The sequence below is a fragment of the Podarcis raffonei genome, chromosome 4, assembly GCF_027172205.1.
Source record: "Podarcis raffonei isolate rPodRaf1 chromosome 4, rPodRaf1.pri, whole genome shotgun sequence".
Lineage (NCBI taxonomy): Eukaryota > Metazoa > Chordata > Lepidosauria > Squamata > Lacertidae > Podarcis > Podarcis raffonei.
Window position 1 is genome coordinate 11,374,899 of NC_070605.1, and position 14,358 is coordinate 11,389,256.

At 44.1% G+C, this 14,358-nt stretch overlaps 1 protein-coding gene across 2 annotated transcripts in view; it reads right to left on the bottom strand.

Annotated features, from left to right (window-relative positions):
- The window catches only part of RSF1 (remodeling and spacing factor 1), a 46,813-nt gene extending 32,462 nt beyond the window's left edge, over nucleotides 1-14,351 (bottom strand). For both annotated transcript variants that reach the window (XM_053385133.1, XM_053385132.1), the window contains exon 1: nucleotides 14,103-14,351. In XM_053385133.1, coding sequence (XP_053241108.1) covers nucleotides 14,103-14,322 — 220 coding nt within the window. In that variant the 5' untranslated portion in view covers nucleotides 14,323-14,351. The remainder of the gene's footprint in view (nucleotides 1-14,102) is intronic.
- Nucleotides 14,352-14,358: the final 7 nt, after the last annotated feature.

Genomic DNA, 14,358 nt, shown 5'->3' on the forward strand with positions numbered 1-14,358 from the left:
GTGGCCACAGACATGTGATCTGATGATGAGTTTGGGGTAGCCCAATGCAAAAATCCTGAGGATCCATGTGGATCCATGCTTTGTAACCACGTTTTTGCACCACTGCGGCCCCAGACAACAGTGGGTGCGTGATTTTTTTGGTGCAAGCTGTAGCCATGGATATGCTATGTGATCTGATGGTGAATTTGGGGTGACCCAGTGCAAAAATCCTGAAGATCCATGTGGATCCGTGCTTTGTAACCACGTTTTAAGTGGGGTGGGAAGGAAAAGCACTCAAGGGACAAGGAACACGCGTGGGGTGGGTGGAGAAGGATGCTGTTAATAATGCAGAAGAGGGTTATAAGAGGAGAAGGCTCCTCTCCCCTCCCGCTTTGCTCCTTTAAAGAAGCAGGCTCTCTGTCCCTCTCTCCTCCCCACTCAGCGGCTCTTCTCCCGCTTTGCTGTTTCAAAGCGGGCCACGGAGGAGGGAAGGAAGGGGAACCATGGATCCTCTGCTCACGACTGCAGCAGATCCCCCCGCCATCCGTAGGCATTCGCTCCATAACACGCACAGACATTTCCCCTTACTTTCTAGGAGGGAAAAGGTGAGTGTTATGGTGCAAAAAATACGGTAAGTAATTTGTCAGTCTTAAAATGGAGATAAGGAAGAATTAAGGGAGGATTAATAGTCTGGTCTGCTAGGTGCAAAACAGATTTCAGGTTGCAACAAAACCAACTGGGACAAATAATCAACAATGGCTGTCCAGATAAGATAGAATCATTTTAAATATGCAATCTCAGTGGCCTTCTTATCCACAGTCAAAATAAGGAGCACAAGGCAGGCTCAAACCCCCCCTTCTGAACAAATTCTCTTTTCCTTTTTCAGTGTTCATCACACCAAGGTTAACACCATGGCTGTCTTTATCTTCAATTTGCAACCAACTGGTGCAACCAACTGGTACTGACAGAATTAATGCTGAAAACGAGAGGGAGGGAATTTTTGTACCGGTGAAAGAGAGCAAAGCAAAAGTAGGGAAACTTTTCGGCCTGGTGGGCTGGATCTTCATCTCCCCTCAACATCTGACAAGGAAACTGGAGAAGCTGGCACAGCAGGATTAAACACTCTGCTCACCAGCTGATGAGTGGAGGACTGAATTTTGGTCTCTGCAGGGGTCTACTTCATCAGTGCATCCCATATGGGGACACTGGTAAGGCAAATCCCAGCAGGACTGAACCTTCCCCTGCCCATCAGTCAGTGGCAGCAGCTGACAGTTGGGTGTAGTTTTGAAGAAATGGCCTTGTGGGCAAAATTGGACTACCCAGCAGGTGAACACTTGTCTGCGGGCCAGAGGTCCCCTACCCCTAGAGCAAAGGGAGGAAACAAGTGTGCTCACCACAAATTCCTTATCTCTTGTATGTAGGGAAGAGAGTGGGAAATGATAATCCCTGAGTTTCTATATTTAAAATGACTTGAGAGCAACACACAATAGGTAATGTTCTCTGAAGTGTTGTAGTCTGTTTTCCAAAGATGAAACTACTAGGAAAAACAGAGCACAGAAGAAGTGAAGTGGAATACTACAAATCAAAGAGTTGTCAAGTGCTGGTGACAGTTACAGGGAAGCCGAGCGGGCATCTGCTAAGAAAGTCAGAATTGTGCTGGCGCTTCAGAAGCAGGTGAATGGCATAACACAGTAAGCTCAGAACACAAATATACGGCAAAATTTAATGCAAATATACACTCATCCAAATGAAACGAGGTAAGGTAAAATGATGTAATTCTCACCAATTACACAACTCAATTCTATACCTCTGTGCTCTGCATAAGAAACATCAACTACATCTTGAATTTCACAGCCTTTTCAAAGCACTGTTTACAATTGTTTATGGGTGTACTTATGTGCATTTCTTATGACTCTTGGTCATTTTGGTTGCCTTTCATGTCATCTTTTCCAGTTCTAAAATATCCTACAACGGGTTATTGACCAAATCACTGAGGCTCTTAAAATTTCCCACAACCATCTCAGTTTCCCCTAGACAGATCGAATATATTTGTTTGTTTTATTTAAATATATATTCATGCCACTTACCACTGCAAAAATTATCAGGTAGTTTACAAAACAGAAATAAAACATCAACACTGCTCATCTACAAATGAAAAGAAAGAAACCAAATGAAAACCAGCACAGCTGCACTAAAAAGAGCTTATATGGCTGGTATACATAAGGAGAAGGAACTTCCATGCTCCTTACAATTTGCTTCAGAACTACTTTCAGCCCATGCAGCCTGGCACACAAGTGGGTCATTTACAGAGTCATGTGCAAAATTGGATCACACTACAAATATCTTCATTCAGGAGGGAGAGTCGGCACTTAACTAACATTAATAGCAACTGGGAAGCTACTGGCAAAACACAAGAGAGACAGTGTTTGTTTGGTTGTGTTGTCTTCCAAAAAACATGATACTTTAGGTAGAGATTGCATGTGAGTCCTTCCTTACAGTGTGCTGCCCCCATACTGCAAATGGAGGACCTGCTAGGAGGATGTACACATGCGATGCATGCAATCACAAGCTCAAACTCTGCACAGTATTACTTTTGCAAATTACCTACAATCCCTCACTTAGTGCCTGGTATTTTTCTATAAAGCCTGCACAGTGAATGAATATAGCTTTCTAGGAAATTTTAAACCCAAAACATAATGATTGTTGGGGAACCCAAAATACTGCAAACCTTTTAATAGCCTGCTCAAAAATCTCCTTTGTCCACGGGGCTACCAAGGTACTAAGAGGGATGGGCAAATCTCTCAATGTTGGTTTCTTATTTTACCAATCTTAAGTTTTAATTTACCCTATTTTTACATCTTTTCATACATTTTATCTATCCTCATGAAAATGTATCACCATTTTAGTGTGCATTTTCCTAATATACACAGTTTTGTATACAATTAAGCCTACTAGACCCATTTTGGCAAGCGAATGTAATGCATTGTGCATGTTATTTTCACAAACATCTTTATTTTATCTATTTAACAAAATTTATACATGATGTGATTGTAATAAAATCTCTAAACAATTTACAAGACCTTTCCATGCATAGTTTACTGTATTTCACCGCGTAATCGTCACCATTACTTAATAGCTGCACTCCCATTTTTTACCCCTAAAATTGGCCCCAAAGCACTCACCACATAGTATGAAAATGCAACAATTAACAATCCAATCTATGCTTTTTGCCTTAGATATCAGTGACTAATGAATCATCTGTGAGAGGTAAAGATTTTTAAATTTAAATTTAACTTTTAAGAATTAAATTTATTTATTTATTGAATTCCTATGTCGCCCCTTCATTCAAGGATCACAGGGTGGTTTACAATATAAAACCAGAAAAATGCATGACACAGTAACATCACTAAATCATCTACCTTCATTACAGTTGGGGTAAAAAAAATACACCCTACTAAATATTATATGCTTCATTCTCACCATGGTGTGAAAAAAATATAAGGGGCTTCCCTTACTGAATTTGTGCCTGTACAAATCCTCCACAAAATTTGAGGACCAGAAAAAGAACATTAGTCTGTGCTTTTCACCAGCATGCTATTCCCCAAAAGGACTACACTTTGAGGTATGGAAAAGCAAATAATCCAACGAGACTTCATCTGCAGCCTGAAGCAGCTCAGTGCAAGTCATCAGTTTACTACTACAGCAAGAGTTGAGCCAAACTCTACTTAACACAGAACTACAGAGCTAGAAGGAACCTTAGAGACGCCTCTGTATTCCTGCAGGATTCCCCGCCCCGCTTTGCTAAAGGGCAAAGCAAAGAAAGATCAACACCATGACCCAATGGGTAGTAGTTTCTTTCCTTTCCTTCTTGCAGCAGATGCCCCACCCACAACATCACAAAGAGTTGGCAAAGGCAAAAAAGTGAGGCTGCTGTTTGGAAGAGGTGTGTGTGTGTGTGTGTGTGTGTGTGTGTGTGTGTGTGTGATATGAATGTCCAACCAGTGCAATCTGCACATCTTGGCTGAATCCACTTAACACGGCTTTCCACACTGTGAGTGCACCACACTAAAATACTGAACAAATGGAGGCAGTGTTAGAAACTAGCCAGGCGCGTTTTGCTCCTGGCGCGGGTCCAACTGTGACCACGTGGAGATCTCTGGATGCCAGGTTGGCAATGGACATCTCCATCTGGCTGGCCCCTCCAGCTTTCTTAAGCAGGTCAGCAGAAGAGCTTATTTAGTGCATTTATATCTCACATACATGCATTTATATCTCACATACATGGTTCTCCCTCCTCCTCAGTTAATCCCTATAATGATCCTGTTAAGAGGCTGTGACTGTTCCAAGGTCACCCAATGAGCTTCTTTACAGAGTGGGGATTTGAACCCTGTTCTCCCAGGTCCTAGTCCAACACTCTAACCACTACACCATATGGGCTTCCTAGAATACTTCTGCTATAGGGCAGGTATATAAATTAAGTAGGTAAATAAATACTGGAAAAGCAAAATGTCACTTAAGAGAAGGATCTGAAATATTTTCCTTGGAGCTTGAATTTGTTTTATTCTGGATTGTTTTATTTGATGTATCAATGTGCTTTAAACCCATCTGAGATATCCCCCCCTTAAAATATAAAGCGTTATAGAAAAGAAATAAATAATAATGATAATAAATTCCACCGCAAAAAGGTGCCTAGGCATTCTGTCATGGTGACCGTAACCCAGGTATAAGGAGTAATTTGGCGATTAGCTTATATATCTGAATTTCTAACACTGAACTGAGAGATAGGCTGGCCATGCGGCAGGATGAAGCAATCTACTTCAGATGACACCACAAACAGGGGATAAAGTATCTGAATGGGGCTGCAAGGCTTTTTAAAGTGTTGGTCCTTGCTGCAAGGGGGAAATACATCATTTATTCTTGACCTCAAGGAGCAAAATATATTGGGCTGATAGTGAATGAAGGTTACATTCTCCAGCTGAAAAGAGATATTTGTGGAAACAGGTCTCCTGGTAGCAGCAACAGGAGCACCTTGGTTTGTTCAAATCAGAAAATGATACAGTAAGATTAAACAATTGTCAAATGATGTGAATCAAGAATACAATAGTAAAGTACTAAAAATCCAGCTGAGCCTACAATATGGCCATTGTGAAAATTTCCACAGCATTCCACTACTCGCAACACAAATGTATCATTATTAAAATTGTGAGCTGCCTTTACCAGCACTCAAGGTGCCAGATAGTAACAAATCTGAAGGAGAGAGTCTCTTCCCATTCAAGCCCGTCCATGTCCTAAGATCTTCTGTCAAGGCCCTGCATCAAGTGCCTTCCACATTAGAAGAATCGCATGTAAGAACGTTAAGAACAGCCTGCTAGATCAGGCCAATGGGCCCACCTAGTCCAGCTTTCTATTCTCACAGTGGCTGAACAGTGGCCTCTGGGAAACCAGCAAGCGGGATTCAAGCGCAAGAGCTACTCTCCCCTCCTGCGGCTTCTGGCAGCCCACTCCTTCATGAATTTGGCTAATACTATTTTAAAGCCATCCAAGCTGGTGACAAATCGCTGCCTTCGGTGGGAGCTAGTTCCATAGTACAGTGGTACCTCGGGTTAAGAACTTAATTTGTTCCGAAGGTCCGTTCTTAACCTGAAACTGTTCTTAACCTGAAGCACCACTTTAACTAATGGGGCCTCCTGCTGCTGCTGCCTCACTGCCACCGTGCGATTTCTGTTCTCATCCTGAAGCAAAGTTCTTAACTCGAGGTACTATTTCTGGGTTAGCAGAGTCTGTAACCTGAAGCGTCTGTAACTTGAAGCGTCTGTAACCCAAGGTACCACTGTATAACTCTGCAGCTACAAAGGAGAGGGCCTTGTTCAGAGGTGGGGCCCTGGCTATGGAACATCCTCCCTAAAGTGTTGTGCCTAGACGAAGGGGTCAGCAAACCTTTTCAGCAGGGGGCCGGTCCACTGTCCCTCAGACCTTGTGGTGGGCTGGACTATATTTTTTTTTGGGGTGGGGGGGGGGGAGAACGAATTCCTATGCCCCACAAATAACCCAGAGGTGCATTTTAAATAAAAGGACACCTTCTACTCATGTAAAAACACCAGGTGGGCCCCACAAATAACCCAGAGATGCATTTTAAATAAAAGGACACATTCTACTCATGTAAAAACATGCTGATCCCCAGACTGTCCGTGGGCCGGATTTAGAAGGCGACTGGGCCGGATCCTGCCCCCGGGCCTTAGTTTGCCTACCCATGGCCTAGAGCAGATACACTCAACAACCAACACAGACAGACAGACAGCACCAAGAACAAATGAACAGAACCACCCCTTTCAGGAAGGACTTGAGTCACAGGGGTCAGTACAGTGGTACCCCGCAAGACGAATGCCTCACAAGACGGAAAACTCGCCAGAAGAAAGCCCATAGGGAAATCTCCAGGGACCTCTTTTAAAATGCTGGCGGTCGGGAGCAAAGACTTTTGCCCCCCGCCGGCCTTCAGAAGAGGTCCAGGACCTCTTCTGAAGGCCGGCGGGGGGCCAAAAGTCTTTGCTCCCCCCCGCCTGCCTTCCCCGCTGTCCGCTGTCCCAGGCGATCTTAAAATGCTGGCGGGCGGCAGGGAAGCCTTCGCTGCCGACCCCCAGCATTTTAAAAGCCCGGAGCTTGCGGGGCGGGAGGTGGGGAGAAGGGCTTTTCTTCCCACCGCCAGCCTTCAGAACAGCCTTCTGAAGGCTGGCGGTGGGAAGAAAAGCCCTTGTCCCCCCCCCCCCAGCCTTCAGAAGAGGTCGGGGGACAGACTGTCCCCGGACCTGGTCTGAAGGCGGTTTCCATAGGAATGCATTGATTGATTTTCATTGCATTCCTATGGGAAACCGTGCTTCGCAAGACAAAAAACTCGCAAGAAGAAAAAACTCGCAGAACGAATTAATTTCGTCTTGCGAGGTACCACTGTACTTCTAAGAAGCACTTCTGAGGCTATGTTCTGTGTGAGCTCCACTTCTATGCAATCTGGGCACACCACCACACAACAATGCCTGATCTCACAGGCCTGATCACCTTTTGGGAGGGATGGAGAAATAGGTCTATACACACTGTAACAGATTACCAGTATTATCACACACTTTCTATTCAGCAATGGATTGGGGCCCATAGGGTTTTACTTCACAGCTTCAACTTTTGTATGTGAACGCTGAAAAATACAATGGAACTGCATTCATCATTTCTATTAATCTCAAAAACGTGAGTGTTTTCATATTTTTAGGTTTGTTTGCTTGCTTGCTTATTTATTTTTAAAACAGCTTTTTGATTACAAAAAGAAATGCCCCACAATTTTAAAAAAGCCATAATAATATCCTATCCAATGTAAACAATCAACAATAAAATCAAGAGTAAAATACCATCAAGTGACCAAGAAAAATCAGAACTAGCAGCAATGGTGTATTCAACTGCTGGTGCAAATACCCCATAGTTCATGCCCGAAGAAAGAACAATCCACATGCTTGGTGCCACTAGAGAAGATCACAGCACAATCAGGATTGCCTTATCCACAGACTGCAGAAACAAATATTAAATATTTACTACAGTCATACCTCAGGTTACGAACGCTGCAGGTTGCGTGTTTTCGGGTTGTGGACTGCGCCGAACCCAGAAGTACTGGAATGGGTTACTTCCGGGTTTTGGTGCTCGTCCATGCGCCGAAGCACAAAATGATGTCACGTGCATGCGCAGAATCGCGTCACGCGCGTGCGAAGACGCGGTGCTTTAGGTTGCGAACATGCTTCCTGCAAAGATCACGTTTTCAACCCGAGGTATGACTATTATGCATAGTTTGCAAACAAAATCACATAAGCAACAATTACAAAACTGTCACGGTACAAAAAATGCCACTTAGACACTTTTGCTTCTCGGAGCTTTAAAAAAAATACTTTTATTAATTTAAAATTATGTATATGTCACTGTTTATAAAATGTACTTAGCCTAGGCCTGCACAGTGTAAGGACTGCAGGTTAACTGTGGTCCAATCCCTGCCTATTTGCAATCATCTGGGTAAATTCCCAATAACCATTTGCAACCCCTTCTTGGTGGGAACAATTAAAGGCCAGTATGGCAAAATCATTTGCATGGCGTGTCAGATGACGAGCTAAAAGGCTTGAGTTCAATGCTCACTCAGTCATAAACTTCCCAGGGCTACAAAACCATTGTTTTGAACTACTTCACTGGATTGTTGTAAAGATAAAATGGGGGAGATTCACATATGCCCCAGGGCTCATAGGAAAAAGGATGGGATAAACAATTTAATAAGATAAAAGTGAGTGTGTAACTGCAGCTTCTCTTTGGGTTTTGAGGCATATGGCAAAGTTGGCACCAGTTTTTCCAGTCTGCTGCAACTATCCATCCACTCAGCATGGACCACTTGCAGCAAATACTGTTCAGTGTGTGTGTAAACCTTGTATGCTGTTAGCAAAAACAGTGAAAAGTAGGCAGCCATGAAGAAAGGATAGCCAAAGTGGTGCACTTCAGGAGGTGTGCATGTGTTAATGGGCTAGAAAATAGAACATAGAAAGCTGTCCTATACAGAGACTGGTCCATCTAGCTCAGTATTGTCTATGCAAGCTGTCGCCAACCTAGCAACACCCAGATGTTCTGAACTACAACTCTCAACAGCCTCAGGCAACACGGCCAATGGTCAGGGATAATAGGAGCTGTGGTCAAAAACAGTATATTGGCTACCGCCGGCACAAAGGGAGTACAGCGGCTAATAGATAATGTGCTTATCACCCTTGACATAGTAAACGCAAGGCGTATACAGTGATTTCCATTCTGGATTCCTGGCTAAGCTAGTTCTTAAAAGACAAAAGTTATTAAGAGGGGGGGAAGAGAACACCCACTAGATTTCTTCCTGCTCAGGGGAGCACATCAGAATTACCACAAGCAGTAGAACGAAAGGCTTGGGGAAATTGCAACACTTCCTCCATTGGTGAAGAGCTTAGAAAGACATCCTACAGAATAATCAAGGCATAGGCAAACTCGGCCCTTCAGATGTTTTGGGACTACAACTCCCATCATCCCTGACCACTGGTCCTGTTAGCTAGGAATGATGGGAGCTGTAGTCCTAAAACATCTGGAGGGCCGAGTTTGCCTATGCCTGGAATAAATCCTACTACGCAAGTGCAATAAATTTGACTATCAAGGAATTTTTAAAACACACGCACACAGAGAGAGAGAGAGAGAATATGCCTTGGAACAACACCATACAGTGGTACCTCGCAAGACGAATGCCTCGCAAGACAAAAAACTCGCTAGAAGAAAGGGTTTTTTGTTTTTTGAGCTGCTTCGCAAGATGATTTTCCCTATGGGCTTGCTTCGCAAGACGGAAACGTCTTGCAAGTTTGTTTCCTTTTTCTTAACACCGTTAATACAGTTGCGACTTGACTTCGAGGAGCAACTCATAGAACACGGTGTGGTAGCCTTTTTTGAGGTTTTTAAAGACTTTGGTGATTTTTGAAGCTTTTCCAAAACTTTCCCAACACCGTGCTTCGCAAGACGGAAAAAATCGCAAGACGACAGAACTCGCGGAACGAATTAATTTCGTCTTGCGAGGCACCACTGTAAAGACAAAGTATTACAGCATATGCTTTCATGAAGTAAAGTCCACATCATCAGATGTGTACATACTGGCTACAATTGGTAGAGTTTTAGAAACACACAGCTGTCAAGAAACACATGTCCAAAAGGCCTTGAAGTGCAATATGTATATCTTTGGCCTTTCAATATAAAACTCAAAATGTTTACATGGCAGGTCCAGTGGCCATTCACTACTGCAATAACTGGCAATCATTTTTAATACGTTCTCACACACTTCTGCTGTTTCCAGTGTGTTGTTATGTAGATCAGAGTTCTTCAATCTTGGACCCCAGATGTGGTTGGAATACAACTCCCATAATCCATCACCATTGGCAAAGTTGGCTATAGATGAGAAAGGTGCTTTTCAACTTATCCATAAATGATCTAGAACATGGGTAGGCAAACTAAGGCCTGGGGGCTGGATCTGGCCCAATCGCCTTCTAAATCCGGCCCGCAGATGGTCCAGTAGAATGTGTCCCTTTATTTAAAATGCATCTCTGGGTTATTTGTGGGGCCTGTTTGGTGTTTTTACATGAGTAGAATGTGTGCTTTTATTTAAAAAGCATCTCTGGGTTATTTGTGGGGCATAGGAATTCGTTCATTTCCCCCCCAAAATATAGTCCAGCCCCCCACAAGGCTTGAGGGACACTTGACCAGCCCTCTGCTAAAAATGTTTGCTGAGCCCTGATCTAGAGTTATGAGTGAGCAGTGAGGTACTGCTGACAATATTGTGCAGGGTTGTTAAAACAAAATGAGATTGTGGAGAGGTCCGAAGGGATATTTCCAAACTAAGTGAATGGGTGGTAAATGGTAAAAGAAATTCAGTGTAAACAAATACAAAGTGATGCATGGCTGTGGGAAAAAACAAAAACAAAAACACCCACTCATAATTTCACAGATATGCTCATGGGGTCTGGACTGGTGGTGACAGACTAGAAAAGAGACCTTGGGGTCATAGGGTGTAGCTTGATGAGTATGTTGACGCAGTGTGCGACAGCTGTGAAATAAGACAAATTCCATGCCATGGCTCATTAGGAAAGGAATTGAAAATAAATCTGCTATTATAATAATGCTGTTTCACAAATCTATGGTGAAATCACAATGGGAATCCTCTCTACACTTCTGGTCACATCACCTCAAAAAAGTTATTGTAGGATTGGGAATGGTTCAGAAAAGGGCAGCCCAAATGATCACAGGAATGGAACAATTCTAAAAATCTATGAGGAAAGATTGGAGCATTGGGGGCTTTTTAGAGAAAAGGTAAGAGAAACTTATAAAGTTCTGCACAGCATGGAGAAAGGAGACAGAGAAAAGCTTTTCTCCCTCTGCCATTACACTAGAACTTGTGAATATTCAAAGAAGCTGAATGTCAAAAGATTCAGAAGAGAGGAAAGAAAGTACTTCTTTGTGTAGGCATTGTTAGACTGTGGAACTTGCTCCCACAGAAGGCAATGATGGTCAATGGCTTGGATGGCTTTAAAAGAGGATTAGACAAATTCATGGAGGAGAGGGCTATCAATGGCAACTAGGCATGGAGGCTGTGCTCTACCTCCACAATTGGAGGCAGCAATGCTTCTGAATGCCAATTGCTGGAAGCCACAGGAGGGGAGAGTTGCTCTTGTGCTTGTATCCTACTTGCTGGTTCCACACAGGCATCTCATTGTGAGAACAGGACGCTGGACAAGATGGGCCATTGACCTGATCCAGCAGGCTCTTCTTATGTTCCTATGATGAGAGTTGTAGTCCAAACACATCTGGAGACTCAACATTGAAGCACATCCATCCTTTGTAAAACATATCTACCTCAGAGGTAAGGAATCACGCGCCCCCCTTCCAGATGTTTCTGGTCAATCATTTTTGCTTACCACTGGCCAAGACTGATGGGGATGAAGGAAACTGGAGTCCAACATTTGAAGGACCAGTTTCACTATCCCTGATCTATAGAAGCAACCTGCTTTTCATTACACAATAATCAATCCATTTCCAAATCCATAAAGGGCAATAAACTAGACTCAACTGCATACTTTCAGATTAGATAGGCTGAAATCTCTAAATGAAAGCTCTGAGTGGACATCTACTTGGGAGCTCATTGTTAAAATGAGATTTGAACTGGAAAGCACCTAGGTCCCATTCTAGAACGTAAACCCTTCCAGCACCCTAACCCTTCACTAAATGACTGCCAAAGGAAAAAGATCCCACTATGCTTCTTGAAAGATATTCCACTTCAGATTTTGGCACACCACTGGAAGACAGAATATAGATAGCACTTCTACTCCCGAAAGTAAAACTGAGTTCAGTTTAACATGCTAATACACCACAAAATTTTATAGCCTTATTATTTTTCAGAATTTTTTGTATAAAGGAATGAATAAATGATATATTGTCACAAAGCCGCCTGCAAGAAGGTTATATATAGTCCCATCAGCATTTAGATGAACTCAGTCCAACATATTCCCATAGGACTTTTTCAGAAGTGTGCATAGGGCTGCAGCCTGACAAGTTAATATTTTTTTATATAACTGCAATGACTTCCTCCAAAGAGTCCTGGGAACTGTAGTTTGGTGAGGTACTCCTAGTTCTGTATTACACATGTCTGTCTACTCTAGCCTCTCTCACAAAACTAGAGGAAGGAGTGGACTATTAAACCAATGAAAGTCTGTACTGTAAATACATCCTTAGCATACTGGAGAAAAATCACTTATGTCCACTTGGACAGAGACAGCAGGGTAACACAGTCATTTGTTCCTGACACCTGACAAAAATGTTTCAAAGCAAAATGGAATAAACAATACTTTTAACTCCACAACAAAGTGCAAATGGAAGAAGAGAAAGAAAATAGGACCCTTTCCAAAATAAAGGTTCAGGTAAACAGCAAAGATGCTATGCAATTAACACAAAACTGCAGGTAAAATTTTCAAAAAAATCAGCTACTAAATAGAAATCTAACAGACAACACATACACAGCCCATCATGTAAACCCATTTTGTGTTCACTGTTAAAACAAACGTTTTAAAAATATACATAACCACATAATAAAATACTAGTAATGAAGACTATAGAAGCAGTGAAAAGCTATTTACACTGCTACTGGAAATTAGAACTGTGTGCCATACAACTTATTCAGGGAAATAAAGAGCTGCTTTAATATTTGAATTGTTTTGATTACCCATTCCAAAAGAATTATCGACAAAGAAACTGGCCAATAAGAATTTTCAATCTTGCAGAACGTCTTGGCTGAGAATAGCAGTGCCCTGCAAATCAGCCTATAAACAAGTCCACAAACTTACTAGCCAGCAAGCCTTTTTAGTCGACCACTGAAGGCTGGCTGATAAAGGGTGGAGCTGATGGCAAAGAAACCAGGAAGAAATATTGAGGACAGGAAATGGGGGTGGGGGGCCACAGTTCCCCACATGCCACATCCAGTATCTCTCAAAAAACATCTCTCTATTTGAAAGACTTGCTCCTTCCTGTATTGGTCATTTTTCTCTCTCACTTAACACACAATAAGTTCTCCTGGACAGCTTCACCCGTAGTGATGTGTGACTTCCATTTCAGGACTAGTATGTCCCTAGCCATGTCACTATCAAGTTATTCAGGGGTTATTCCACATACTATCTAGGGTCAGGACAGAACATGCAAGGCTCCTTATAAGATCAGACAACATATTTCCCAGATCCAAAGGAAAATTGGCCTTTATTCTCTTTTCCCAAACCAAACAAACGCTGATGCACACACATATGATTACTACTACTATGTACACTGCCCTTCACCCGCAGATCTCAGGGCAGTTTGCAACATAAAAATATGAGAAAAAAATAATAACAAAAACAAGATCAAATCCAATAACCCCCCTCTTTTTCATCTCCACACCGTCCCACCCCCTTCCATCCCACCCCCCTCCTCCATCCCCCCCCACATTCCCTCTGCAGGAATCTTAACTGCAAGCCCCTCGCGGGCAGGGACCTCCCCTTTTTTGCTTCTGCTTATGCACGGCGCTGCACAAACGAATCTCGCGCGAGAGGGGAGGAAAGGGGCAGGAATAAGAAGGGCGGCCGCCGCCCCCCCTCCCACCGCAAACACACACATGACGCAAAACCTGGGAACTGGGGTGGGAGGCCGTATCCCTCCTACCCCCCCTTGCCCTCCAAATAACATCCCAAATTGGGGGGGAGGAGAGGGAGATTCCCATTGCGAGTGGGAGGGGCCTGATTAGGAATAGGAGTGGGGGGGTTAATGGAGAAGAGAAACACCGTCTCTCCCCCCCCCCCAAGGTACGGGGCCGCCCCCTTGTAGGGTCCCCTAAGGAAGGGGAGATGCTTCCCCCTGCTGTGGAGATGGACGGGGTCGGGCCCTGCTTTGTGGTGGAAGGGGAGGGGGCGGAAATAAAGGTCTCCCAGGGTAGTTTGTTGGGGGGGGGACAGGGACCCGAAGCCCCCCCCCGAGGTTCCCAGCGAGCGCTCCCCCCCCCCGCGGCGCGGCCCTGAGGAGAAAGGGGAGGCCCTCACCCTGCTCGCCGGGCTCCTGCGGCGCCTGCAGGACCCGCTCCAGCTCCGGGAAGGGCAGCTCGGGCAGGTCGAGGAGGGCTCCGTATCTCTCCAGGAAGGAGCACACGACGGCGAAGTTGGGCCACGAGCCGGGGCAGGACGGGCCCTCCGTCGGCGCGGCGGCAGGGGGAGGAGGAGGCGGAGGAGGAGGGGATGGGGGAGCCGCCGCCGCCGCCGCCATCTTGGAACCTGAGAGGATGGATGGAGAAGGAGAAGG